This window comes from Bipolaris victoriae (assembly GCF_000527765.1).
Source record: "Bipolaris victoriae FI3 unplaced genomic scaffold scaffold_25, whole genome shotgun sequence".
Classification (NCBI taxonomy): domain Eukaryota; kingdom Fungi; phylum Ascomycota; class Dothideomycetes; order Pleosporales; family Pleosporaceae; genus Bipolaris; species Bipolaris victoriae.
In genome coordinates, this window is record NW_014575367.1 from 1 (window position 1) to 27,680 (window position 27,680).

At 54.0% G+C, this 27,680-nt stretch overlaps 7 protein-coding genes across 7 annotated transcripts; 3 read left to right on the forward strand and 4 right to left on the reverse strand.

Moving 5' to 3' along the window:
* Positions 1-170: 170 nt before the first annotated feature.
* On the reverse strand, positions 171-2,811 carry COCVIDRAFT_14318 (hypothetical protein; the record flags this gene model as incomplete). Its single annotated transcript, XM_014703009.1, has 4 exons — positions 171-978; positions 1,036-1,381; positions 1,452-2,516; positions 2,688-2,811. The coding sequence occupies 4 exons, from the start codon at positions 2,809-2,811 to the stop codon at positions 171-173; spliced, it is 2,343 nt and encodes a 780-aa protein (XP_014558495.1).
* Positions 2,812-3,701: 890 nt separating this feature from the next.
* On the reverse strand, positions 3,702-9,004 carry COCVIDRAFT_94282 (hypothetical protein; the record flags this gene model as incomplete). Its single annotated transcript, XM_014703048.1, has 3 exons — positions 3,702-3,955; positions 4,007-8,538; positions 8,688-9,004. The coding sequence occupies 3 exons, from the start codon at positions 9,002-9,004 to the stop codon at positions 3,702-3,704; spliced, it is 5,103 nt and encodes a 1,700-aa protein (XP_014558534.1).
* A 1,048-nt stretch (positions 9,005-10,052) lies between these two features.
* On the forward strand, positions 10,053-10,514 carry COCVIDRAFT_14320 (hypothetical protein; the record flags this gene model as incomplete). The annotated part of the gene is made up of 1 exon (XM_014703010.1): positions 10,053-10,514. The coding sequence occupies one exon, from the start codon at positions 10,053-10,055 to the stop codon at positions 10,512-10,514; it is 462 nt and encodes a 153-aa protein (XP_014558496.1).
* A 490-nt stretch (positions 10,515-11,004) lies between these two features.
* Positions 11,005-12,661, reverse strand: COCVIDRAFT_24942 (hypothetical protein; the record flags this gene model as incomplete). The annotated part of the gene is made up of 4 exons (XM_014703031.1): positions 11,005-11,263; positions 11,373-11,603; positions 11,699-12,275; positions 12,367-12,661. The coding sequence occupies 4 exons, from the start codon at positions 12,659-12,661 to the stop codon at positions 11,005-11,007; spliced, it is 1,362 nt and encodes a 453-aa protein (XP_014558517.1).
* A 581-nt stretch (positions 12,662-13,242) lies between these two features.
* Positions 13,243-15,252, reverse strand: COCVIDRAFT_36050 (glycosyltransferase family 22 protein; the record flags this gene model as incomplete). The annotated part of the gene is made up of 4 exons (XM_014703049.1): positions 13,243-13,485; positions 13,537-13,832; positions 13,943-15,138; positions 15,209-15,252. 4 exons carry the CDS (start codon positions 15,250-15,252, stop codon positions 13,243-13,245), a joined length of 1,779 nt encoding a protein of 592 aa, XP_014558535.1.
* A 304-nt stretch (positions 15,253-15,556) lies between these two features.
* On the forward strand, positions 15,557-18,157 carry COCVIDRAFT_36051 (hypothetical protein; the record flags this gene model as incomplete). Its single annotated transcript, XM_014703050.1, has 1 exon — positions 15,557-18,157. The coding sequence occupies one exon, from the start codon at positions 15,557-15,559 to the stop codon at positions 18,155-18,157; it is 2,601 nt and encodes an 866-aa protein (XP_014558536.1).
* A 1,966-nt stretch (positions 18,158-20,123) lies between these two features.
* On the forward strand, positions 20,124-26,830 carry COCVIDRAFT_36052 (hypothetical protein; the record flags this gene model as incomplete). The annotated part of the gene is made up of 4 exons (XM_014703051.1): positions 20,124-20,272; positions 20,429-21,128; positions 21,277-26,607; positions 26,663-26,830. The coding sequence occupies 4 exons, from the start codon at positions 20,124-20,126 to the stop codon at positions 26,828-26,830; spliced, it is 6,348 nt and encodes a 2,115-aa protein (XP_014558537.1).
* Between the last annotated feature and the right edge of the window lie 850 nt (positions 26,831-27,680).

Genomic DNA, 27,680 nt, shown 5'->3' on the forward strand with positions numbered 1-27,680 from the left:
GGGGGGGAGGGGGGGAAGAAAGATGGGAAAGGAATGTGTAGAGATTATGATATACTGTTATACTAGACTAGATTACAACTATAGTTGTTGAAGAATACAGAATCAACAATACTCACATGTTAATCATTACTGCGCTCTAACTTGCACCCCCCCATCTTCCCACTCTCACATCACGGCCTCAACTCCCTCTCATCCAACCTCGTCACCACTCCCGCTTCCACATCCGCCCTAACCGCCTGCTCGCTCTTTTCCTCCACCATAACCCCGCCATCACTGCTCGCCGCACTCTCCCTACTCTTTGATCTACTTCCTAAAACAGCCGGCGGGCTCAAGCTGCGCAGTCGCTCAATGGGGATTCTACCTTGTAGGCGACTTGCAGCCGTGGGATCCAGTTCCGCCAGCGCAACGGGCGTGGCTATGCTGAGGAGCTCGCCTATAGCTCCCAAGTCCTTGTCAAGCGGGTAGGAAGACATTGTGTCCGAAGACGGTGGGACGTTGGGTTGAGCGGTATGAGGAGCGTTGGTGAGTGGCGGATGCTGCGGGAGAGGCATAACGGATAGTTCATCGAGCCAACGCCGCGTAAGCCAACGTTTCGTTCTGGACCAGGCCCCAAATTCCTCGCTGGCGGGATCGTAGTCTTTGCCTAGCTTTGTCTTGTCTTTGCCGAACCAGCGGGTGATGAGGCGCCATTTTACGCTGCCCCACCAGCCCACGGGCACGACATCGTCGCGTGGGCCGCGGCGGGTCCAGAGGGTTGAGTGGTCAGTGGCGAGTTCGTGATAGAGGGCTTCGTAGACACCGCGGCGAATGGGGTTTTGGCGCTGGCTGGCGAGGCTGTGCTTGACGCCGTACCAGAGGATGAGGACGGTGAGGAGGACGGGGAAGGAGACGACGAACCACCATTTTATGTCGGGCATGGACTCGAAGGTTGAGACGTTCATACCGAAAAAGCCAACTGTAAAGGTGAGGGGGAGGAATCTATGAGGTGGTGAGTATCGGGAACTTGACAAAGGATGGAGAGGGTGCAAGACTTACATGAATGTGATCCAGCTCAGGCGCCACATGCTGAGCCCTAGTTGGAGAGAGTGCCGAGCATCTCTGATTCCGACGCTCTTATACATTAGATCCGACAAAGACGATGTCGGTAGTATGATGTCTCTTTCCCATCGCCCAGTCAACTTTTCAATCTCCTCTGGCATGGAGCCTAGCCAGGCCTGGCCAAGTAATTCTTTGGGGTTGGTGCCAGAGAGGTCATGCAAATGACTGACCATTTCCTTGACGATGTCAAGGTGGATGTATATCAGACGCTCGACTTTGAGCCACTGCGCACTGTTTTTCCAGAGCTCAGGGGCTCGCGACTCATCCGCAGGATTCTCGTAAACTGAAAACAAAGCTTGTTAGTAAAGCCGAATACAAAGTAGCAGAGCTTACTTCTAGAAAACCAAACTTACTCTTGTCTTCCAGAATCCCTACATGGGTTTCACACAACCCCATAAACTTTTGCCAATTATACGACAGCGCTTTGAAGATGTCCTGCAGTATGAAATCCATACACTCGGCCGTCAAATTCTCCTCATTATCTGTAGGCAGATAAAAAGACAAACGTCTCCATCTCGATTCTATCTCTTGCCTTGCACCAACAAGAGTATCTTTGACGGAGCCAGTGATCGAGTTCTCAAACAGGATAATCGTATTCCCATTGTCCAGGGATCTGAGTTTGGGAATGTACTTATCCGGGTGTTCGTTAGCATCAACGTTACCATAGCTTTTCTTCAGCCGCATGTACTCGTCCCATGCCTCTTCATCATATGGATTCGGTATGTCAGGGTCGACAGCCTGCCCGGGCGTGCCGTCACTCAATTGGACATAGACACTCAGCCGTTGCACATAAACGTCGAAGCCGTATCTTGGCTGGTCCTCCTCATCGTAGTGATTGAGTTCCATAATAGACTTGTTGCTGCCGGGGAAAGGCAAGCGTATATACCTGTCGTACGGCTTCAGATAATCAGCGCCAAACGCAGCACGTGATATGCCTCGCCATGGGTCACGTGAGGTGCGAAAAGTCCGGCCATTGAGCACAGGTTTACCACCACGCTGCTGTGGCTTCTCGTAACGCGCCCAGCGTCCAAAATTTGTGCCTATCAGATCATCATTGGCGTCGATGTTAAACTTCCGGAGAAGGAAACGCGTCGCCCAACTGGCATTTTGCACGTGGATGACGCGTAGAGCTGCCTGGCCGGCAAGATCCTCTTTACGGTAGAAGCGGCGTAGGCTATCAATGTCGCAGAATTCCTGAGCTACGATTTTCCTTCTGCCATCTGAATGTTCTTTGGCAACGTAATCTATGAGCAGTACGCGGCCTTGCTGCCAGCTATCCTTGGTCCACGGTTGGCGCCATTCGAGGTTGGGACTGTGCTTACGGCGGTGGCCAAAGGTGGCTCTCCGAGTTCCCTGTGGCTGTGTTTGAGAATCTCCGAGGTTGACGGGTTCGCGCGCAGACGTATAAGCTCGTGGCACTATTTCAACGGTCAGCAGTCAGTCTGAGCAGCGATTCGTGCTGAGAAGAAGCACAACACCTAAGCCGAAAAACATTGTGATGTGACCAAGGGCCAATAAATCTTCGAGCAGATTTGCAAAGACACTGGAAAACTCCTGTTTTCCCTACTTCTCTTATTGGAACAACTTACAATCCATATCGTCCAGCTCAGGACTCGGCAGCGGTTCTTCGTCTGTCGATGTATCCTGCACAGCGATGCGCGAGGGCAAAGGTGGGGAAGGTGGCTTCGAGCCCAAAGCTCTCGACTCGGACATACTGTACCAGAAGCTTCCGTCGGTCACTTGAGGTTGCAGCGGCTTGGCTTACTTGGACCTCATTCAAGGATCCCTAGCGAAAGGTGGATTGTACGACAACGATGCAGTGCAGTGGGAGGACAGCATCAAAGGTGGCATGGAGCGGCTTCTGTAACGGAACAGTACAGTGGCTGTGTCACAGATATCGTAGGAGCACTTGTCAGTCGCCATTGTGTGTGCGCATGACTGTGTTATGTTGTGTGGAAGTTGTGGCTGACCCCTTCGCCTTCGCAGGTAGTAAGGCTGACCAGCAGGAGCAGTCTCCACTCTGCAGCTAGGACCGCACCGCATGTGAGCCTTGCTGGCCCCACTACTAGGCGTCCAGTCCAATATGCGGTTTGCTTGGATTACGAGATTGAGGCTATTGGGTAACATCATGTGCCACTTGTTACCGATGTCATCAAATGCAGGCTTACAGTAGAGTATGAATGTAGCATCAAAGTGATGATTATATAATATTGAATATCAGATGACGGTATGTGCTTCTGGTCTGTACATATGTTTATGCTACCAAACGCCTTCCTGTACATTGCCATTACTGTACTGAGTACTGAACGCTCCAAATTACAATGCTATCTTCCCCCACGCGTGAGCTATTAGATCTAACGAGTAGAAAGCGCTGAGTCGGTGGTGATCCTAAAGGACCGAGTGAAGGTATAAAAACAACAGGTGGGTAGTATAGAGTCATGACATCGTGTCGGGTTGATGCAGCGCCAATAGTGCGCAGAATGGGTATTAGCAAAGAGACAAGGTAAAAAGCAAAGTCGGTAACTAAGGTTTTGATCCACTCAAAGGCGGATGACAAGAGAATGACAAGAGAATGCATAAAAGCATAATCTCAGTGGTTATAGTCATTTGCACTGGCGACTGCGCTCATGTATCTCTTCGTCACTGAGCGCAGCCAGCCAGAGACATTTGCTGAGAATGTGAGGTTCGGCCTTGAACGTATACTTGGAGCTGGCCTCGAGTAGGCGCAGGAGGTTCTTGACAATAGTGGCGGCCGTGTGATGACGGTCAAAGTTGACGAGGCGTTCGCCGTCGACAGGCGGTGCATCGATGAATGCGGGCTTTTGCGCGTTGTAGATGAGGTCGCGAGTGTAAACACCTGTTGATGGTTAGTTAGCTTTGATCCTATTAATATCATAAGCGTACTGACCAATGAATGGAATGCAGCCATCCTCGACAGAGGCTGTCTCCATCTCGAGTCGCAGGTTATGGAAGTTCTTCATGGGCTGGACCAGAGCCTCCAGCTCGGTCATAACCAGCATCTCAGCCGCAGGGACCAAAGCCCAGGTCTTTTTGAGACTCGAAATGTCATTGGATATCAAGGCAATCGCGATTTGATACATAGTGGCGTAATTGCGATATCGTCTGGCGTGGTTGGCGATGTGAATGAACTTGGTGATACATTGGGCGCGTTCGTAGATGTTTTCGGTAAGCAAACACTCGGATACAACCCACTTGACAACAAGATTGAAGCGTGCAATAACAACGTCAACTCCCCTGGCTTCCTCGGTTCGTAGGTATTGCACCCAGTCACGGATCTGTGGTGAGGATTGCTTCCAACGCAGTTCGATAAGCTCTTTCCAGTCAATCTCATCTAATGCATCCTTTTCGACAATGGTGAATTGCTGTGCGAGAAGGTCCGAGTCGTATGCCATGACAAAAGGCAAATGAGTGGTTAGTTCCGGAGGGTCGGCAGGGACGGTTTGTGGCTCAGCTGGAGAACTGGCTGGTCGCTCAGGCTGTAGATTCCCTTGTTGGTTGGAAAGTGAGACTGTGGGTGTAAGACCAGGCGTCGGGAGACCTTCATCAAACACTGTAGAATTGGGCAAAGAATCGTGCAGCTGAGGAGCCGTGGGAGGAGGCGTAGGCGGATGGCGCATGGGGTGGGTTGGCAAGTTGCCTGGCACACCTTCTGGAGTTTCTTGTTGACCATCCAGAAAATGTGCAGCAGATGTGGAGAAACCATCACTGAGGTCTTCATCGTCATTCATCAGGAAAGATTCGCGGACATAGGAATGTGCAGGCAGGGTTTCGCCAGCGGGTATCCGCCTCATGCTGTCCGTCTCCTCGATGTATTCAATAGATGAATTCATTGACGAAGACGTACCAGGTGGCCGGGCAGCTTGCAACGGAAAAGCGCCAACTTGCAGAGGCGAAGGTTTAGCCGAAGATGCGATCGAATCTAGCGTTTGTCCTCGTTGTAGACTTGGCATCTCACTAAGATGTCGGTCGAGAAGGGGTATGGAGGAGTACGAGTCGGTTGATTCACCAACGGAGGTGACTGGTGGCACACGACCATTAAAGTTTTCGGCCGATAGCCGATACATGCCTTGACCGTCAGTTTCAGGAGGAGCCAGCGGGCGATGGAAGACGTCATCAGTTGCAAGGCGGTTGTCGTGCTCGGAAGTATCAAGACGAGAACTCTGACCGAAGCTCTGCGTTGCACGGTGATGTTGTGCGAAATCAATCGTAGTTCTTTGCGAGGGTATACTTGGCGACTTCTTCTCGTATCGCCCCTCCAACTTCATTAACGCTGACTCGACTCCACCTTCATCGTCGGTATCATCGGGCAGGGCAGCAAGTTTTGCTACTTCGGCCTCAAAAGACGGCCTGAGGTTGGGTTGGGATGAGTGTGTATCTACTAAGGAGATTGGCTTTCTTGGAGTTTCCGCTTCGGGTGGTCCCTGAACCTCATGAGACAATTCAGGGTCTGAATCGATAAAACGGTCAGCGCGTAGGATGACAGAATTAGTGATTGAGTGTGTGTGATTTGACACGGAGCCGGTAGAGTACGGTCGCTGTACCTGTTCGAGATCGTGCACATTGTCCGCAGCACGGAGGTCGCCACCTGGTCGTCGGCGAAGCTGTCGTGTTGGTACAGCTGCTTCGACTGTCGGCTGACGATCAAGAAAGAAGGGATCGTTATCAGATGACATGGTCTGGAATGTAGCCACACTTGCGGGACCTCGTCGTCTACTCAACACGCTGTTGTAAGAGGCATGGCGCCGAAGAGAGCCTGCACGTGCTAACGAATTCTTGACTGAGCCCTTGCGCCGGAAAGAATGCATCCCTTCTGGACCTGCGGACATGGACCGTCTCTCCCTCGCATTAGACTGTCTAGTAGGAGTACGTGAGCGGCGGTACTCTTCTGTGGCAGTGTGGGGGTCTGGATCATCATAAAGATGAGAGTGTTGTATCGAGTTGGCGTCATCGGCTTGGGATGCATCATTTGATATGCCTCGTTGGTGACTGTCCAGCTTTGCCGTTACCTTGTCGAGTTCAGTGGGCAAGGCGCCTGTAGTGGGTAGAGGTGGCGCCCCGGTATCATCAATGATGACAATCGATTTGCTGCCGCTAGTGATGTTGCTGTGCACGCGAGGGTCTGGTTTACGGTGTGGCTGCTGATGGTCGTTCTGGGTTGGAGTTTCACGTCCATCAAACTCAAATTCGAAACCGTTAAGACTAGGAGCGTCGCCGTTATCGAGGTCTTGCCCCTCGCTTTGCAGTTGCTCTTCTACCGCTCTTCGAAAACTTTCAGCTACTGTAGCTGCTAGAACATCGACACGCATCTGAGGCCGCGGTCGAGTAGTACGTCGTTTCTGTACTCCCCCTGACATCGAGACGGCTGGGGCGGCACCTGGATTCGAGGATCGCCCATAAGGTGGCTGTCGCTGCTGCAAAGATCCGCTCAAATGCGAACCTACGCTCACTTGCTGACGAGTGCTCAGAGCACGTCGTACACTGCCCAAGATTTTCTTCATGCCTGGTGAGTTGGCCTGTCCTTGTCTTTGGAGTTCGCTTACGTCGAGGTCTTCGGACTCATGGAAATGGCGAGATGGCGCGGTTCGTAGAGTTTTGACTTGGAAGTACGGAGTGGTTGGCTGGATGAGCCCGCCGCGCACAAGAGTGCCGGGCATGTTGGCTACAGCAGAAATGGTGTAATCAGCCGGTGCATTTTTAGGTAAGGACAATGGGGCCCTGCTGTCTCTGAGGGCGTCAGAGAAACTGCCGCTACGCTTGTGGGCTCTGGCTGGACGTTGGCTGTTCTTCATAGACACTGGTTGCTGCGGGCTGCCTGCTAAACGAGCCGTGGCAGTAGGAGGAGGATTGACTGCTGGTACAGGGTGTGGATACAGAGGCAGTTCGACATTCTGGTCGTGTTTGTTTACCCCCCGCTTTGGGATTGAGCAGGATAAAACGTGCATGCTCCGCTCACTTGCGGGAGATAGTGGCACCTGAGCACTTTCATTGTCCTGTGATGGTAGAAAGGGAGTGCTCATTGAGTTTTGAGGTGTATGGCGAGATCTTTGCGCCCAGTCCATGTACCGACTAGCAAAGTGATCGCTTGGGTTTGATCCGATCGTCTCCTTGGTGTCGCGTACAGCAGCTCGCGGAGGTGTACTGGGCATGGGCTGGATGACAGGGGGTTCTTCAAACAACATTTGCGATCCCTCGTCGGTACCACCTGGAAGTAATGGATCGTCTGCATAATTGCGGCCCACAGGGTCATTGGTTTCCCAATATAATGCACAAGTACGTCTCCAGCACTTCTTCAGCTCGCCCACAATGTTAATATCTCCTCCGCCTCCGTCTTTGCGGGCACGCAGATCACTGTACAGGCTGTTGACAAGGTCGCAGAAAATGACCCGTAGGCGGTAGAGTGGCATGAAGTCATCGACAAAGTAATTGAGTATCCAGTGACGAAGAGCTACGAATGTGCGCACGCGGACAATGCGACCAAAGTCATCCTGACGGTCGACAGCCCATCGCAACCGGGCAACGAGGTATGCGACTAGATCGCGGGAGCACAGGAAGGCACGGAAGGTAAGAAAGAAATCGGACAGCAACTCGTAATCGAGGAAACTTGGCGAGGTGATGTGAGCGACTAGTCGGGAAGGCGTGGCTGCAAGGATGTCACCCTTAGCATTGAAGCGTACCACGGCCCTGTCGTCGGGGTTCAGGGTAAGCGCGTCGTAAAGGCGGGGACCAATTGGAAAGTGTGATACACGAGCAGAAGATGGGCCTGAGAGGGGAATAGGCGGGCGGTCCATGGTAGCGCGAAAGCGATGGGGTACTGGCGAATAGGCATCTGAACGAGTGCGAGACGACAGGAACGATTGTCTGGCGCTGTGCTGGGTGACGAGGAGGGAATTGGCAAAGTCCTCGGTGCCCGAGGTTCCTGTGTAAATTGAGCTGCGCAAATCGACTGTCCCGCGTGTGCTGAAACGCGGAGTGCCCAAGCGGTAATGCGGAATGGGCACCTGCAGCATGGGGAAAGAGGAAGTGTCGGCCGTCTTGGGCCGAACATGCCCCGGGCGTTCGATGACGACCTTGAAGGTGCCTGGCTCGTTGGTGAGGGAAGCGGGGATATGGTCGTCGGCAATGGAGAAGGAATGGGAGCGCGTGTGTGCGGAGTGGGGGTGGTAAGGGCTGTTGTTTTGGTGGTTGTAGTTGTGGTGGTAATGGTGCGAGTAGTGGGCAGCGACTTCGTCTTCGCTCAGACCTGGTAGCGGTGGTGAGGGCTCCGACTGGGGAGATGAAGAGCCGTAGAAGCCATGGTCGAGGTCATCGCTCAGCGGGCGCAGCGTGTCGCGAGTGGCGCTGTCGGGGGGAGTCTGGGGCGGGAAGACGAAGGCATCTGGTTGCGGGCGGCCTCGCTGGTTGCCAGGGCGCGCCACGGGCCTGTGAATAGAGAGTCAGCGCGATTAGGAGTAAGTAGTAGCAATTGTCGTCGTCGTCGTCATTGTCGCCATTGTGGTTGTGATTAATGTCATGTCACTATGGGCGGTGGTCTGTGTCTGTGGATACTGCGTGTATTACGGGCTGCGTACCTCAGGTAGATGACGCCGTTGTGGACATTGGCCACCGTGTAGGAGCGGCCAGCAGCGGTCGAGTTGCTGGTGGTGGTGTCAATGGTGGCATTGCTGGTGCCGCGCGCCCGTGTCCTGCTCTTGAGTTGTTCGCGCGAGTCCTTGACCCGTCGCAGGCGGCGCGAGTCGTCTGCGCGCCGTTTGGCATTTTCTGAGGCCGCACCGGGGGTGGCAGCAGCAGTGGCGGCGGCGGGCAGGACGTCGCGTTTCGCAGTGTGAACGGGCGAGCACGGTGCAGCGATGTCACTATTGTTCTGAGGCAGGGCGGGTAGGGCCATTGTCCTCCATAGTCGGCCTGGACGCGGCGAGGAGCATGTGTAGAACAAACAAGACGAGGTCAGGAGAAGGCGATGGGCATGGCTGTCGACGGGTGACGCACAGAGGGCAGAGGAAGATGAGTGAATTTGGCCGGACACGACGAGCAATACATGGACGAGCCAGGGCTCTCAGGGCTGACCATTGCCCGGCCAGACGCCAGACGCCATCACACACACCAAAGCGCCCATTCACCATGCAGCGCCCGCCCTCGCCCTCGCCCTCGCTCTCACCCTACCCTGGCCCTGCCTGGCCCTGCCGTTCCTCTCGGATCACTCCGCTGCCCCCGCTGCCCATCCGGACGTAGGTAAGGAAGTAGTGTACATAATCCTCTGCGCGTCCGTGTACATGTACGCATCTACATACATACCTGCTACCCACCCGCTACCGTCTACTACTTGGATACATACATAGGCATGCGTACTATGGCTTCGCCGTGTATACCACGGCCAGGCACTGCGCATACCACGCTTGGCCCGAAGCATACGCCGCTGCATCGCGCCCCCCGTCGCACTCTTTGCTTTTGCGCCTGCTTGCTGCTCTTCCCCCCGTCCGCCTCGCCAGTTGCCAGTGCCAGTGCCAGTCAGGTCGCCGGCGCAGACTAGTCGCCGGCTGGTCGAGGCTATAAACTGGTGCGCTATTACGTCGGGAACCAAGTCGCTCGCCGCGTGGACTGGCAGGTTCATCCCAACCCCCGCCTTGCTTGGACACAACGGCCACCAGCACAGGGCAGCAATTAACTCTCCACTGCCACACCTCGTCCCGCAGAACCATCGACAGCAACACCGGCCGGCGAGTGGGCGTCGTGTTTGTATACACACTTGGCTGCAGTGCTTGCATACGTACACTACACGCCTCCACCTGCCGTTCTCACGTGCGTCGCCGCCGTGACGGGCGATTGGCCGCCCCAGCATCTCGCCAAGCCCTTCATGCTAACAAGCTCGTTACTTATCGCAATCCCTCTGTCTTTGCACACCAACCAAGCCGGCTCATTTCCCCCAAGCGCCATCCATGCCTACTTATCTGCCTGCCTGCCATGCTGAGACGTCGTCACGCCTGCCCCGCTGCCCGTCCGCACAAGCAGGGCTGTCCTCGACTTCAACAAGAAAAAACCCGCTGCCGCAATCTCCTAGACCAGTGAACCGCCCTAGTCAGCACTCCACTCCTCCATCTATCCTGACTCGGCAGCAGCTGTCGATTGCCCTTGTTGCGTCACACTCTCTCCAATACCCTCAAGGGTCGTACCCTGCACCTTCCTCATGCCTCAAAGGCTACTGCACGACATCAACCATGGTACACTTGCTGTCAACACCGCCAGTTCTCAGCCAGTCAGGCCGGAGCATCAATACACACCCACATGCACCTTTACACATGTACACTCTTACCGACACTCCTACTACTACTCCTCCTAACCCAACTAAACTCCAATTACGCCCCAACGCAGGCCTGTCGCCACAAGTTCCCTCATTCTGACTGCGCATAACTACGTAAGTCCACTCGTAATGCTACAAACCATGCGCACACACACCACGGTCAGCTCATACGCACGTACGCTGTGAGACAGACCATGTACTATCTATGGCAACCACACTATGCATTGGGGCTGTGGCCCACGTTGCGCCAGGTAGCCCAACTGGCCTGCCTTGGGCATAAGCTGCAGAACTACTCGAGTTCGCTCCAAAAGGGTCCGGCCCGAATACCAGCCAAACACCCCCTCGCCAAATCAAGTCGACATGCTTCTCCCTCCGGAAACATGGACTTCTTGGCTACCGACGTCGGCGCGGATGACTATCCATTAGTAACTGACTATCCAACCTACTATCCGTCGTCTACCATTGGAATTTGATAACACTACTACCTGCCATGAGACCCTGTTACACACAACGTCGCGGCAAAACGCATGTGCATCGCAAATTACACGGTGGCCCAGATCGGCACTTTAAACTTTATCCCCCTTCCCTTTCTAGAAAGGATACGCACTCTCTGTCTCTTCCTCCCCCTCAACAACGACTCCGCGCTCTATTTGCTCGGCATGCTTTCTGTCCAGGTACTCGAGCAAAACATCGCCATACCTGTCCTTGCCCTTGTACCGGCTGACATCGTCGCCCCAAGACCGGATGGCGCTAGCCAGTCGGCCGGGGACATATGGCTCCTCCGCAAGGCTTGTGATTGGACGCATATAGGTTCGTATGGTAAACACGACACCACCGGATCTTGGTAGTCTGTTCAAAGTTAGACGTGATGCCTTCAAACCTTGAGCCAATCTGCAAAATTGATCAAAGTGAAAGAATAAAAACTAAAATAAAATAAGAAATAACAATCGCAACGTACCGTCTCAAACTTTGTCGTTCGCTCCGGAAGTAGTGATGCTCAATCGCCTTATTCTTCTCCGCCGTAAACCATCCTACCTCTCCCTCGGCAGTAGCATCTTCACTTCCTATACTCTCGCTCCACGCCAGCTTATCATCCACCTGAATAAAGTAGTTGTTGCGTAGCATGGGGCTCTGAGGCTGAATCCGACGGAAAAAGTTGACCATGCCTTTTTCCAGTTTCTCCTTGAACCTAGCATGATGCCGTTAGCACCATCCATCTATACATCCATCCATATTTCACCCCACAAGAACTGAAAGGAAAGAAAGGAAAAGCAACAAACTCACCCCGGCACATCCCCACTCGTATGAATCTCACTCAACCCCATGCCAAACTTATCCCCCAGCCTCCAAAACCCAGGCAGCAAAATCGCCCCAGCAACAAGATAATACTGGCCATCCCCCCTCTCCATCATAATGGCAACATCATCCTGCACCATCCGTGCACAAAGCGTCATCGCATCCTCGCTTTCCCCATTCCTCTCCATCCGGCTCACATCGAATTGCTCCCCTGTCGCTAGATTCCGCATCCCGCTCTCTGTCTTCTCGAACAAACAAGGATACCGCTCAGGCAAGTACGCCACCAACTCCTCAGCGAGCTCGCGCGCCGCATCCACCGCTTCGGGCGCGGTGCGAATGCATTGGGTGCCGCGGGATGCGATGCGTGAGGCTTTGAGCGAGTGGTAGTGCAGGTAGTCCGAATCGAGTTCGATCCAGGTGTCCCAGGGCATGCTGCGGAGGCCCATGGTGATGTTGTATTTGGGGCCGTAGCGGAAGGGGCGGTAGGGGAGTGGGGGGGTGGAGGTTAGGGACCAGTTTGGATAAGGGGAGGCACGGGGGCGGGTGAAGGGGTGGGGGTGCCATACTGGGTCGCGTTAGAATTGTATAATGTGAGGAGGAGAGGTGGGGGAGGGGGGAGTAAAGGTGGTTTAGGTGGGTGAGGTGGGTTTACTTACCTCCGAATGGTCGCTCGGGTGCTCGGAATAGGGATCGCTTTTCGAGATTCGGGGTGCTGGGTTCGTTGGTGTTTGCTTGGTTTCTTCTTGTTGTGTTGCGCACGTGACGGGTGAATGCTAGAGTGAGCCAGATACACGTGACGAAGACGAGGCCAGTGTATAGGATTGCTTTTGGCGATAGTTTTGCATCATCAAATATGTTGTGCAACTCAGTCTTGGCTTTGGAGCAGTGGTGTCGCGCTGTTCGAGCGACGAGTCCGACGTGCTCTCCAAGCCGAGTGCCCAGGTTAGACATGGTGAAAATGCGGGAGTGGAACAATCAGTTCCAAAATTAATAGCTAAAATCAGACGAGATATCAATTGATCTTCGAAATAGTCAGAGAGCAAGTCGGTTCAAATAAGCAAAAATAGAGACAGCACACTACAGATCACGGCGGAATCGTCATGCACGACATGCTGTACAACTTCCTTTTTCTATTATTTACGTTCCGATTCGATACCAGTGCATATCAGGTCTGCTGAGATAAGACTTGTCACAATGTGGGGTTGCCCGCACCACTGTCGTCAGTGTCCATTTATCTACATGCCGGAGCGGGGAAAGCAATACCCTACTCGGTTTAGTGGGGTGGACAGGCATGCACTGCGATAGCAACTCAAGACCTCTTGGGAGCAGGTGATAGGCCTCTCAACATCAAATGCCTTGTGTACATTCGAGCATTGCGCACGTGGCTAGTAAGAATGTTCCATGTCGCGCTCTCGTTACCGTATCCCAAGTAGCTTGGCTCGGATATACCCTCAGAGTATCCGACGGCGTGGTAGTACCGCAATTCCCCCGACAGTCAGATAGCTATCTCTTTGCTCGCCATTGAATTGCCTCTATTTCTTACGTCGTAATAGACAATATTCGCCCCATTTCCGCTGGAACTTTGCGGGTATAAAGGGCAGATCCGGAATCCAGAGCGTGCGACTGACAAAACTCGTCTCACTTGCATCAAGAAATGGTATGCATTTCAGGGTTTCCCATTGTTCCGTATCGGAAATATAGTCAGGTTCAAGCTTTGTTGGTGGCATTCCCGGAAATCGCGAGTCAACCAGGAAGTCGCAGTGTTGAATATCAATCTACGTTACGGTTAGTAGGTCCATTGGGATGGAACTTCACTGGCTACTCACATATTTCCCGGGATCTTCGCGGTTTTCGTCATTCATTCCCATTGGTACCATCCATGTGCCGGGGAACAATTCTGATCCCATCTCGCCCTCGCTGAACTCACCAGGCAGGAGTCCGGAAAACTCGCTCTTGATGAACTTGGCACGAACACCTGATGGTAAATGGAACGAGGATGGAAAGCGGTACCACTCCTTACCCAAGCAAACCATGTCTTCTGGCATGCCTTCGATGCGGTCAAACTTGGGGTCAAACAATGGTTTGTAGACGTTCAGTGGCGCTGAATAAGCCGTGATGTGACCTGATTAGGAAATTAATTAGTAATATTTCAAGACGTGGTAGACACCATTCCAAGAGTAACAATCAGGTTGTCTGAAGCTGGAGGCAGGTAGAGTAACAGATGCAACATACCAACAGTGCGGAGCATGCCCACATTGAACGACAGAAGCAGTGGGATGCAAACGATCGTGAGCTTCACCATGGGAGGAATACGACTGACTAGGTGTCGTGGATCCATGGAGCCAAAATTGGCCAGGAATATGTGCAACGATAGTGCGGCATTCCAGGCTAGCGCTGGGTATGCTGGGTACATGAACCGTTCCTCTTTGTGAGGCTGGACAGTGAATATTGCCAGCCATAGATAGAAAGGACTGACAAAAACCACGGATCGCCTTAGTGTATGTTGAGAGACAGATTTCTCAAACACGAGGTACTGGATAAGAAGCAATGGCAGCGCAGCCAGGGCAAGGAAGAACCAAATGTTGAAGTTCAAAGCCAAGTTACGTATGTAGAAATGCCATGGCTCTACTCCGTAAATGTCAGGACCTCTGCTGCCACCACTGAAGACGTTGTACAGGACAATGTTCAACGGCACGCATACTGGCTCTCTATAGAAGAATGAGTCGATGCCTGCTTGCAAGGCGAGAATGGCCAAAGCACTCAATCCGCCTTGGAATATCAAACGTTGCAGACTTTGCAGAATTGTGCCTGTGACGAAGCTCACAATTACATCTTCGAGGATGAACGGTAAGGCAAGGGCGCCTGCAAAGGGCCATCCAAGAGCGCTGCCAATAGCAAACCACGTAATTCCACGAGCAGTCTTGATCGAGCCACCATACCAGTCCATGAAAGACGCGAAACCAAGCATGGCAAAGTACATGGCAAAACTGGACGGCAGATATGCAGGAGCAGCATGATACATGCCTGGGCTAACGGTCATGATGATCATGAAGAAGATGGCTATGCGCTCCTGGAATGTTTTCCGGATAGCGGAATACATACGAGCCTGGCATAGAGCGCAGAAGAGGGCCAGAACAACGCGCAGGAAGTAGAACTCGATGACCTTTGATTCTTGGATGCCAAGGAATTGCAAAGGCCACGTGCCGGCCCAGATGATGAGTGAATGGATGGCGGTGTAGGTCCAGCTTCGGATGGCGTACTCTGGGGAGTATTCCCATGTCTGGAGACCATAACCATGATTGAGGTAGTGGCTGGGTTCCCAGTAGTTGAAGACCTCGTCACAGTCTTGAATGGGCGAGAAGGCGGCAGCGGCTAGATTGGCCACGGCAAAGACGCAGAAGGCGCCGAAAGCAGTGAGTGAAGGGGGTCTTGTGGGTAGGTCAGTGGATGCATGTCAGCAGGAATGGGTGCCCCCTGAGCCGTGGTGTCTAGACGTACCTGGCCGCTTGCGGGGGCGCCGCCTTAGGGCGTGTGGCAGACATGGCGGTGAGGCAATGGCAGCAACTGTCTCCGTCGACTCTGAGCAACAATAACGGCAAGATGTCCAGGGCGGTGCATGAACGAGATCGCCCGTTCCGCGTTCACCCGCGTCATAGGGCTGAGGTCGTGCCTGCCCGCCAAGCATACTAGCGCGCATCGAAAAAGGCGACGTTCTCCCTGGATCCGCTCTCCTGTCCCAGAACAATCACCGCACGCAATAAAGGCAAACGGGTGCAGACAACGCAGTTGATATACCGCAGTGATCACGCGCGCTTCAGAGAAGACTGCAGAGAGAGACACTCGAACATGTCCGACTCTCTGGAACCGCCGGCCAAAAGGGCGCGGTTGGAGGCGGACGCTCCCACACAGTATGGCACTTCAGCATCCTCTGCATCTGCGCTGGACGCGCCTGGCTCGCCTGTCGATGACATGGACGACGATTTTTACGACACTACGCCAGTCAAACCTTCTGCGCTGCCTACCGCTGTGGACGGGACGACAGCGTCCTCGTTTGCAGCGGTTGCACCCGCGCCAGCCTTTCACCTTCCAGGACTCGGCTCTACGAGCGAGGCCCCGGTTGCGCAACCGCAACCGCAACCACACGACGGCGCGGCAGCCCAAGATGAGCCAGAAGACGGCGAGTTTTCGGATGGGGAGGCCTTTTACGATGATGCCAACGCGAACGCGCAGACCGGCATCCCAGTCGAGCCGTCTGCAGCCAATCAAGCGCAGGCCCAGCATGATGCTCCACAGCAAGGCATGCCGTCGCCCTCTGAGCTGCCTGGTGCAAACTTGACGTCTGCCCAAGATGCTGCCGCTGCAGCAGATACCCCCGCCGCCGACACCGACGGCGAGCTCGACGCGGCACTTACTGCAGCCATAGACCAACAAAACGAGACTGAAGATGCTTCACCTGAAGGCGCTACATTCGACAGCAAAGCCGAGTTCTTGCGCGCGGCGGAAGCAAACAGGGGTGACCAGAATGCTGAATGGCAGCTGGACTCGGACGCCTCAGACTCGGATTCAGACTCTTCCTCCGACTCGAGCTCTGATGACAGCTCAGATGAGGGCGAGCTGCTGGATCCAGAGGAGCAGGTGCGCCTCCTTATGGCTGAAGTCGCAGACGATGCAGGCGCCTCGGGCCCCGTGAAGGTCAAGACGCTCAATGAGATGGATGAGAAATTCGAAAAGCCCGACATCACTGTTACAGAAGACACTAAAATCACAGAACTCGGCAAGGTTGAATCAATTGTTGGAAATCTGGTGGTTGTAAAGGCCAAGATGGCTGGAGATGAGCAAGTGCTTGAATCTGGCTCGGCGCTCTGTCTGCAGAACCGTACTGTGGTCGGCAAGGTGTCTGAGCAAATTGGCCGTGTTGAAGAACCTCGCTATTCATTTGGCTTCAATGATGCAGTTGAACTTACAACTTTAGGTATCGAGAAGGACACGCCCATTTACTATGTTGACGAACACTCAACCTTCGCCGAGACTGAGCCCATCCGCCGGCAAAAGCATACTGATGCATCAAACCTTCACGATGAAGAGACCAACGAAGTCGAGTTTTCGGACGACGAGAAGGAGGCTGAATACAAGCGCGAGCAGAAAGCCAAGAAGCGAGCCAGAGCGGACACCAACGAGGAGCAGGCTCCTGTGAACATACCCACTGGCCCGAGACTACATGTCGATGCTCCAGCACCGCCTATCTACCGACCCATGGAGTACCAAGGTGGTGGGCTTAAATACAGTGATGATGAAGATGAGGATTTGGGCATGTACAAACCGCTTGCCCGACCAGACCACTTTGAACAAATTGTTGGTCAGGGTGCGCCGTTGGAAGATCGTAGCCATGTGCGAAGAGGCATGGGTCGCGGCAGGGGTCCATGGGGCGATCGAGGTCGTGGATTCCGTGGCCGGGGAGGCGCTGGCGGACGCGGTGACTTTGGTGGTGCTCGCGGCGACCGAGGAGGATACGGTGGCGGCAATGGCGGACGTGGTGATTTTGGAGGAGGTCGTGGTGATCGTGCAGGACAACGGGGCGACCGCGGGGCTCAGGGCAACAATCGAGGCGACAAAGGAGGGGGTGAAAAGGGCGGACGCGCGGGCAAGAATCAGTCTGACCGCGGCAAGCAACAGGAGCAGTTTCAACAGAACAACCAGCAGCAGAGGAATGGGCCCTACCAAGACAACCGATCTGCTGCCTCTGCATCTCCGGCACGCCAGCAACAGGACCGTAGCCAGTCGTATCCTCAGCAACCCCCTTCGCAGCAATCCCCCTCTGGAGGTGGCGGCAAAAACAAGAACCGCAAGCAGCGACAACGTGAGAAGAGGGAGCGAGAACGCCAACAGCAGCAACAACAGCAACAGCAACAGCAGCAGCAGCAGCAACAATCGCAAAAGCAGCAACAACAGAATGCTTCTCCAGCACCTTCCGGGCCTTCAAACTCGAATGCGTATACAAACAACAGCAACGCAGGTTGGCCAGTACCATTTTCAGGTCCATCACAACCTGCGATACCATATGCTTCAGCCCCGCCGCCTCCTCCACCAGCAGCGGCAGCATCATACACTCCTCAACCATCGTACACGCCGCAGCCTCCAGTACCGGCGCAGCCACAGGCACAACCACAGCAGAACCAGGCGGCCAATTGGGCGGCGTGGGCACAGTGGTTCCAGGTTGTGGGTGCGATGAGCGGGCAGCAACCACCGCAGCCTCAACTGGCAGCACAGGCCCCCGCACCGCCACCGCCACAGCCGGCTGCTCAAGCGCAGTACTCGTATCCTTATCAAGGATATGGGCAGAACCAGGCACCGGGTATGAATGCCCCGCAGCCGGGCAATGGGCAGGCTAGCGCGCAGTCATTGCAGGATATATTGCGGGCTCTCCAAGGTGGAGGGGCGCCGCAGTAGGACAAGGGACAGATTGGCGGGGCCCGATGCAGATGCAGCCTTCTCAGCGAGAGGGAGCGATTACGAAGTTTGTGAGACTGTGAAGGGGGCTAGTTTGTCACGGACGAGTATTGGTGTAGTTTTTTTTTGGCTAAGCGCACAGGGTATTTTCTTTAATTTGGGATGGCGTCTTGTAGAATGATATTACTCGTACAGCAGGAGGGATGAGCTGGTGTGATATGCGTCGACGTCAGGTGGAAAAAGCATGGGTGCTGAAGTATCAAAGTGTAAATATTAATCAGGGCAATGGCGCAGACGATATTGTACCACTACTGTGTGTTGGTTGGAAGAAGGTTTGAAGATGCGGGGGTAGGGGCATAGACGGGTAACGGTTGGTTCTTGTCAGCATTTGGTCATAGACGTAAGTACACATACGTAGTATGTACAGGTAGTAGTAGGCGGTGCAGTGATGAGTCAGGGGGGACGTGTGTGTGTGTGTTGGTGGATGAGGATGAAATGCTATTGCCATTGGCGGTAGGATTCAGGCGTTCGTGGGGGGGCCGTGGTGAAACGGTGGGAGTGGGTGGTGAGCCGTGGTTGGAAGGTCGCAAGAGATGGTGCTGTGACTAGGGCAGACGTGCAACGTCGGAGAATATGCGCGAGCTTTGTTGTGGGCAGACTGGTGGGCAGCGGGCGTCAGAGGGTGGATTTTGATTTTGCTTTTGCTTATTGTTACAACTATCGAAAGTGGAGTGGCGAGAGCAATGCAGGAGGAGCTAGCAAGCGTAAGTGCAAGCCGTGGTGGAGGCCGAGGGTAGGATAGCGATAGCAATGGCGGTGCCCGAGCGATGTCTTGCGGCATGAGATGCTCGAACAGACGTCGCTGCAAAAGCGGGGAGACGTGCGACAGCGCCACAGTGCCACGGAGCAGTAGAGCAGCAGTGCGACGGCTAACAGACCGTGGTTGTTTAGGCGTAGGAGACGCATCAAATCATTCACCCGGCCGTCGACGCATGGAGCCATGCACAAGTGCAGTCGGTCGAGGTGGGCTGCTGGATAAGGATAAAGTCCCGCGCATGCCAAAGATGGGCGGTGTTCTAGGCCGGGGGTGGGCTGCTTGGACGGGCAGCTCGGTAGGGCTCCGTAGTGTCTTTGGGGGTGGGTAGGGTGGGAGGGGAGGGGAAGGGTAGGGCAGTGGACGAGGGCGTGCAGGTGGCGCAATGCTGCTCGAGAACAGGTGAGCATGTCGCTCTCCATACAGAGTGGGGCCTGCGCCCATGCCCATGCCCATGCCGAGCCGAATGCCAACTGCCCGCCGCCCCAGTGCCCCATTGTCCACCACCAGCCCACGCAGAGACATAGACACCGCGAGTGGCACACACTCTCTCAGAAACCACAAGATAGAGAAACACTCTGCTGCACACTTCCGCTATCCCATCCATCGCGCCCGCCTAAACGCCTGCGCCTGTCCTCGCATTGAAGCGCCACGCTTACCCATCCCCGACTGCTGCTCTCTCTGTCTCTGTCTCTCTCTCTCTCTCTTCCGCCCTTCGCATCCCCTTGCAGCCCCCTCCCACGTACCGCACACACACATACACATACTTGCATACATACGCACCCTCACTCCCGCTCTCCCACCCACTCCCTCTCCCACACCTACCATCCACGCCCTCCACCGCGCATCCCTCGCCCGTCCAACCCCCTCCCCCCCCCATTGTCCGCTGGGCCCTTGACCGCTGCTGGTCGCGCTCTTTGCTTCGCCTCGCCTCGCCTCACCCTGCCCTACCCTGCCCTGCCCCGGCTCGCCTGCATCTCCGCCTTTGTCTCTGCCGCCGCCGCCCATGTGCACACCTCAAGCTGCTGTCCCGCCTCGATGAAGCAGCCGTCCTAGGCACCTCTGCGCAAGCAGCCACCCAACCCGCCTACCGTCGCCGCATCTGCGCGGGCCTGGCGCGACACATATACTGCTGCACACCCCGCCGTGACCATGACGAGGAATGAGACGGTCGGCCGTCATGCTTCGGTGGAGAGCTCGTGGAGTTCGCGCTCTGGCGACACAATACGGCCCTATGGACGCGCGGGCTCGCTGAGGGGCACTCCCGTGACGGTCAAGACGGACAAAACACTCAATTCCAAGTACGTATTCCCGCTGATGCAATACACATACGCACACACGCCCGTCTGCCCGCCCGTCTCCCTCCCCAGCCATGACTCTCATCCTTCCTCCCCGTCTCACTGCCCAGCCGGCATCCTCACCTCTGTCCCGGCCCCATTGCTTACGCCCTCGTCTAGCGCTGAGAAGGAAAGCGAGATATCGCCCGGCACCGTCCCTCCAGCCCCGCCGCCCAAAGACCCCTCGCATCGCCCATGGAAGTCTTCCCATAGGGACGGCGCGGCCATGAGCCCTTTCGGAGAACATCGGAAACAGCTGGCTGTGCTGGAGACCTCTGGGGGAAGAGTGCCTGCCATATCACGAAACCCTCCCACGGCTACGAGCGCCACTTCCCAAGCCACACCCTGGTCCTCTGCCTCCAACGGCAACAGCATGGCCAACGGGGTCTGGAGCAGCTTCTTCAATGATTCCAACGAAGATGTTTCGCAGTCCTCGCCCGGCTTCCGCCCAGGCACCGGCAGTCGCGAGGACAGCATGGGCTTTCCCTTTAAAGACGATCGACGGCCCTCTGTAGCCAGCGCCACCACTGTCAGTAGCACCGGATCCAAGTCGAGCATTGGCCGAGGATTCCACAAAAGACTCCAGAACGTGTTTGGCGAGGACTTTCCTGCTGATGGCCGCCAGAATTCGGATACCAGTTTGAACATGCCATATGCACCCGACACGCAATCCATCCGTGGACAGCGCAATCGCGGCAACTCCCTCAACAACACCATAGGCAGTGGCCATCACTCCCGACCCACGTCGCCTACCAGTTCGCGCCCGCGCACCCCGCAGGCGTCCTCGGAAGTCACCCCATGGGAGTTTCAAGACCCAAAGGTGAGTCTCAACATTAGCTTGCGGAAACCAGTGCCAAAGCAAAGACGCCCTGCCTTTTTTTTTACCACAACTTTTGCTCCCTCGCTCCTTCACATACCCTATGTCACCTCGCGCCAATCCTGGCCGTTGCATCGCTAACTCCTGACAGGACATGTCTGCTTTGCCTGAGAGCGGGGGGCGCCGGTCATCTGAACAGCATTCAGCAAAGTCTGGCCGATCACATCACAAACTCCACGTAAGGTTACCGGGAACCACCAGTCATCGACACAAAGGCAGCAAGGAAGAGAACAAGTTCCTAGATGGACGAGCTGACAACAGTCAGTCCTATGCTCTGCGACCCACCACCAGCCGCGAGGAGGCAAGTGCTCGTACAAACCAGCCCTCAGCCCTCAGCTCAGCCTTTGCTTCCAAGTCGAGTCTCTTGGGCCGTCCATCAAGCCCTACCCCAAGCTCATACTCAGACATGACTCGGGATGATAGGATGGCACAACGATCACCCAGTGCCAGCAAGCCAGCCCATGGATTCTTTGCACGATTGCGAGGCAAGGACAAATCAGATCGCAACGTTCAGTCAGAAAGTCTTAAGAACCTTACGTCTTCTGGGACTGCCTCGGCCACCTCCTTGAACCCATGTATTGCCCCCGCTCGACTTACCAGACCAGAACTACCTCCACAGGCGAACATGGCCAAGCGCCCAGCCACCAGCGGTGTCGCTGATGACAAGTCGATAAAGGAGCAGAGAGGTCGGGCCCCTCACCACCGGCTGCCTACTTTTAGGAAGGAGAAGCGCGCGCCCATGATGGAACCAACCGGTCGGGACCCCAACGAAAACATAGCTAGCACAGCAGGCAACGATGCCGTCTTCTTCTTGGACCGGAATCTCGACGATATGGAGGGTATCGTTAACCTACAGCAGCAACCGCCCATGACACCGCCTGTTGGAGAATTACAAAAACAGCCTACCCTGCGTGAAGATATTGCGATCCCGCCCGAGGATGACGGTACAGCGGCTTGGGACGCACCCGATTCCTGGGCTGTGAAGCGTACAAAGGACGAGGTGGAGAAACCGGCCGATGTCGAGGACATTCCCACGCCTTCAAAAGAAGAGCACGACAACAAGACGTACTGTTTGCGCATTTTCAGAGTTGACTCAACCTTTGCAACGCTGTCGGCCACCCTCAACACTACTGTGCAAGAGATTATTCAAATACTAGGGAAAAAGACGGTATTGCAAGACGAACTGGACAATTACCACATCGTGATGCGTAAGCACGACACTTCGCGACAGCTAGACAGTAATGAACGCCCGCTGCTCATACAGAAACGGCTCCTAGAGCTAGCCGGATATACGGATAAGGATCGTCTAGAAGATGTTGGCCGAGAGGACAATAGCTATCTCTGCAGATTCACTTTCCTTCCTGCCAAGATGAGCGGATACTCGAGTCTGGAACGGGACCCTGGTTTCAGCAAGATGCAAAAGTTCACCCACGTTGACCTCCAAGGCCGCAATTTGATTACCATTCCTATCACCTTGTACCAGAAGGCGACCGAGATAATATCACTCAATCTTTCCCGTAACCTATCATTGGATGTCCCCAGAGACTTTATCCTTGCTTGCACCAACCTGAGAGAGATCAAGTACACCAGCAACGATGCCAGACGACTACCTCCTAGTCTTAGCCTCGCCAGCCGCTTGACCATGTTGGATATCTCGAACAACCGGCTGCAGTCACTCGACCGGGCTGAGTTGTACAAACTGCAAAGCTTGCAAGGTCTTCGACTCTCCAATAACTGGCTAACCCGGCTACCACCCTACTTTGGACAGTACCGTGCACTTCGCAGTCTGAACCTGAGCTCCAACTCGTTGAACGAATTCCCCGACTTTTTGTGTGAAGTGCGCACACTCGTCGATCTCGACATCAGCTTCAACTCAATCTCCAGCTTGCCCAAGATAGGTCAACTGACCTGTCTGGAGAGACTCTGGGCGACGAACAACAAGTTGACCGGCAGTTTTCCGCCAGGGCTCAGCAACCTGGTCAACCTTCGAGAAATCGACCTGCGATTCAATGCGCTTGACAGCATGGATGTCATGTCCCAACTGCCGCGGTTGGAATACCTCATGATAGGTCACAACTCAATCTCGGCCTTCGAGGGCTACTTCCCCAAGATTCGAGTGCTTCATATGAATCACAACCCCGTGACACGGTTTGGTCTCACACAACCAACGCCGTCCTTATCTGTACTCAACCTTGCATCTGCAAAACTAGCTCAGCTACCTGACGATCTCTTTTCCAAACTCACAGGACTCACCAAGCTGATCCTAGACAAGAATCACTTCACATCCATATCAAAAAACATCGGCAAGCTGTACAAACTAGAGCATTTGAGTATTGCTCGAAACTCGCTCGACGTCTTACCTGCAGAGATTGGGCGGCTTGTCGAACTTCGTTATCTGGATGTGCGTGAGAACAACCTCAGCGTACTTCCTCAGGAGCTTTGGTACGCACGTCGGCTGGAGACACTCAACGTATCGTCAAACGTTCTTGATGCATTCCCCAAGCCAGGTGCGGCGCCTCCTCAAGTAACCAATGGTGAGCAGGCCCAAACAGATGGACCTACAAATACACATGCCTTGAAGGCTACTCCAAGTTTCGAGGAATTAGGCAAGCTGGAAGATTTCCAGAATCGTCGTCCTAGCCAGGCGTCAGGTGGGCTCACCGTTGCTAGTTCACCTGCCCCTTCAAATCGAACAGGATCCATGAATTCTTACAACTCAACGAGTACCACACGCAAGCCATCCACAGCCTCTCGTGCGCCAACCGAGGGAACTGTAACTCCTATGTCCCGCAAAGATTCTAGTCTAAGCAGTCGCATGGTGACCACTTTCGCAGGCTCCCTTAGACACGTGTTTCTGGCTGACAACCGCCTCAACGACGACGTCTTTGATGAGTTGTGCCTTCTGCCTGAGCTGCGGATTGTAAATCTGGGCTACAATCTCATTTACGACATACCGCCCCGTACTATTCGTAGATGGCAACATCTCACTGAGCTGTATCTATCTGGCAATGATCTCACATCTTTGCCAGCAGAGGACCTTGAAGAAGTCGGCTCACTCAAAGTGCTCCATATCAACAATAACAAATTTCAGGTTCTGCCTGCGGAACTCGGCAAGGTTGCGCAACTGGCTGTTCTCGATGTCGCGAGCAATTCGCTCAAGTACAACGTGTCAAATTGGCCATACGACTGGAATTGGAACTGGAACCACAAGCTTCGGTACCTGAATTTGTCTGGCAACAAACGCTTGGAGATCAAGCCCAGTGGATCGTACAGCGGCAGTGGTTCGAGCATGCGCGAAGGGCGTGATCTTACAGATTTCAGTTCTCTGATCAATCTACGAGTGCTTGGTCTCATGGATGTTACGATGATGGTACCCTCAGTTCCAGAGCAATCAGAGGACCGAAGAGTCCGTACAGCAGGCTCGGCTGTCGGTACAATGGCGTATGGTATGGCGGATTCTCTGGGTCGCAATGAGCACATCTCGACTATGGATATGGTTGTGCCCCGCTTCCGAAGTCATGATGATGAACAACTGTTGGGAATGTTCGACGCACAACCGCTTGCTGGAGGCGGTGCTAAAATCGCAAAGTACTTGTACGACAACTTCAAGAATCGGTTCGCCGACGAGTTGGAGCGTTTACGGCCGCAAGAAACTCCCTCGGATGCTTTGCGACGGACCTACCTAGGTCTCAACAAAGAACTGGCTACCGCCGCCAGCCAAGCACTCGATAAGAACGCCTTTGCGTCACCAACTCAACAACGCAGTTCGGTACCTGAGCTCAGCGACGATGATCTGACTTCAGGAAGTGTGGCAACTGTACTGTTCCTGAAAGAAATGGAGCTTTACATATCCAATGTCGGCGATGCGCAGGCACTCTTGATCCGATCTGAAGGAGGACACAAAATCCTCACACGCAAACATGATCCCGCAGAGCCTGGAGAAAGGTCAAGAATACGAGAGGCTGGAGGTTTCGTGTCGCGACAGGGCAAGCTTAACGACGTCCTTGAGGTTTCAAGAGCCTTTGGATATGTGCAAATGTCGCCTTCAGTCATTGCATCACCTCACATCCTCAATATGACTCTAGGAGATACCGATGAAATGGTCTTGGTTGCTTCCCGAGAGCTCTGGGAATATCTTACGCCAGATTTCGCCGTCGATGTGGCACGATCCGAGCGCAATGATCTCATGGTAGCTGCACAGAAACTCCGTGATCTGGCGATTGCATTTGGCGCTACGAACAAGATCATGGTCATGTTGCTCGGAGTCAGCGACCTTAAGAGCAAACAACGTGCCCGGTACCGCACTCAAAGCATGTCTTTGATTCCTGCTCCTGGTGCTGATCCTGATTGGGGCGCATCCCGTAGACGTGGAAAGAAGGGCAATCTTGTTGGCGATTCCAAACTGGCGCGTCTCGACAATGAAGTGGACGCCCCAACAGGAGAAGTCAGCTTGGTCTTCACTGATATCAAGAACTCGACAATACTATGGGAGACGTACCCAATTGCCATGCGATCCGCTATCAAGATGCACAACGAACTCATGCGCCGACAGCTACGTATCATTGGTGGTTATGAAGTCAAGACGGAAGGTGATGCCTTCATGGTTGCTTTCCGCACCGTCACCTCGGCACTGCTCTGGTGTTTTACTATCCAGAGCCAGTTGCTCGAGGTTCAATGGCCTCAGGAAATACTCAACAGTGTGAACGGACAAGAGGTGGTCGACGCTGATGGTAATGTCATCTTCCGAGGTCTCTCAGTGCGTATGGGTATCCATTGGGGTACCCCAGTGTGCGAAGTCGATCCTGTCACCAAGCGCATGGACTACTTTGGACCCATGGTCAATCGCGCCTCGCGTATCTCGTCAGTCGCCGATGGAGGTCAGATCACTGTCTCATCTGATTTCATTGCCGAGATCCAACGCCTGCTCGAGACGCACATCGAGGGAGACCGCAACAATTCGGCAGGTTCCGAAGAAGCCTACGGCGACGATCTGAACAGCCAGATGATTCGTTCCGAATTGCGCTCCCTTAGTAGCCAAGGTTTCGAGGTCAAAGACCTGGGCGAACGTCGCCTCAAAGGTCTCGAAAATCCGGAATACATCTACCTCATGTACCCACACTCGCTTGCCAGCCGTCTCACCGTTCAACGACAGACGGATGCAAAGCCCGCCGATCCCAAAGCCGAAGCCACAGTTGGGCAAAAGATGGCTGGTAGTCAGCTTACTATTGACACTGAAGATGTCTGGGATCTTTGGAATATCAGTCTTCGTCTCGAGATGCTCTGCAGTTCTCTTGAGAGTCCAGGATGTTCTGAGTTGAAGCCTCCTGAGACTGCCCTGTTGGAGAGGATGAAGAGTCGGGGCGGGGAAATCACAGATCGGTTCTTGGTAAACTTTGTGGAGCATCAAATTTCTAGAATCGAGGTAAGTTTCTAGGCATTCTCGTGGCTGGATGTTGAAATGCTAACTGAACTCACAGTCTTGTGTAAATACGCTTTTCCTGCGTCATCGGATGAGGCCATTTGGCGGTGCACCCCTGCTCCAACAGGCTTGCCACATGGGAGACATCTTTGCTGAACTAGAAGCCAAGCTGCAGAGGCTAGCAGAGTTTGAACGAGGGGCTATCGAGGGAATGGCGCCCTCATAAGTTTCAAACATTGGACACTTCACGCATATCATTGTTACGCCAGCACACGCGGTCTGGACCAAAAGGAGAACGCGACGTCAACGACACACGGGTATGCCATGACCATGATCAGTCATAACCCCCTTTTTTCTGCAAATACTCTTATCGTATCCTAATCGATCAGTCACATGTCTGTCCCCCTTCTTTGCTATTTATAACGTCGGCGTCTTAGGCGGTCACGAGACGCGGATCCAGGGCTCTCTCTCTCTCTCTGTATCATAACCTTTCCACTACGCGCACACGTATACGTACACGTGCACACACCCACACATCCCGCCCTGGAGGTTTGTCGGTTTACCAAAAGATAAACTTACATAGCAATGCCATTACCGTCATCATCATCATTGTTAACCCACCGCTACATGGTGAAATCTGGACCTGAAGGAATAAACGGGGCCCATGGCGTTTTTTTGGAAAGGGGGGTTCTTTTTGGAGTTTTTTTGTGTTTCGGCTGGCCAGCCTTCGAGGCTTATTTCGTCATTTCTCTTGTGTGCATGGTGACTTGGAAAGGGGTGGGGGGATCATGAGAAGGTGGGCTTCTATGCTACCATGCCTATCTGTCTGTCTGTGTGTACACCTCTTTTTTTTTCTGTTAAACTTTTGGTCATCTGCGGCTTTTCTGTGTGTATGCTGTGTATGTGTGTGATAGTAAGAGAGTGCGAGAAAGAGAGGAAGCATGTAGTTCATTCTTATTCCTTGAACGTGTATGTGCGTGTCATGAATCCTACGGATTAGGTGGAAATGACATGATATTCTTAGGGACTTGGAGTACCAACGGAACAACACGGTTTTTTCAACGAATAACATACAT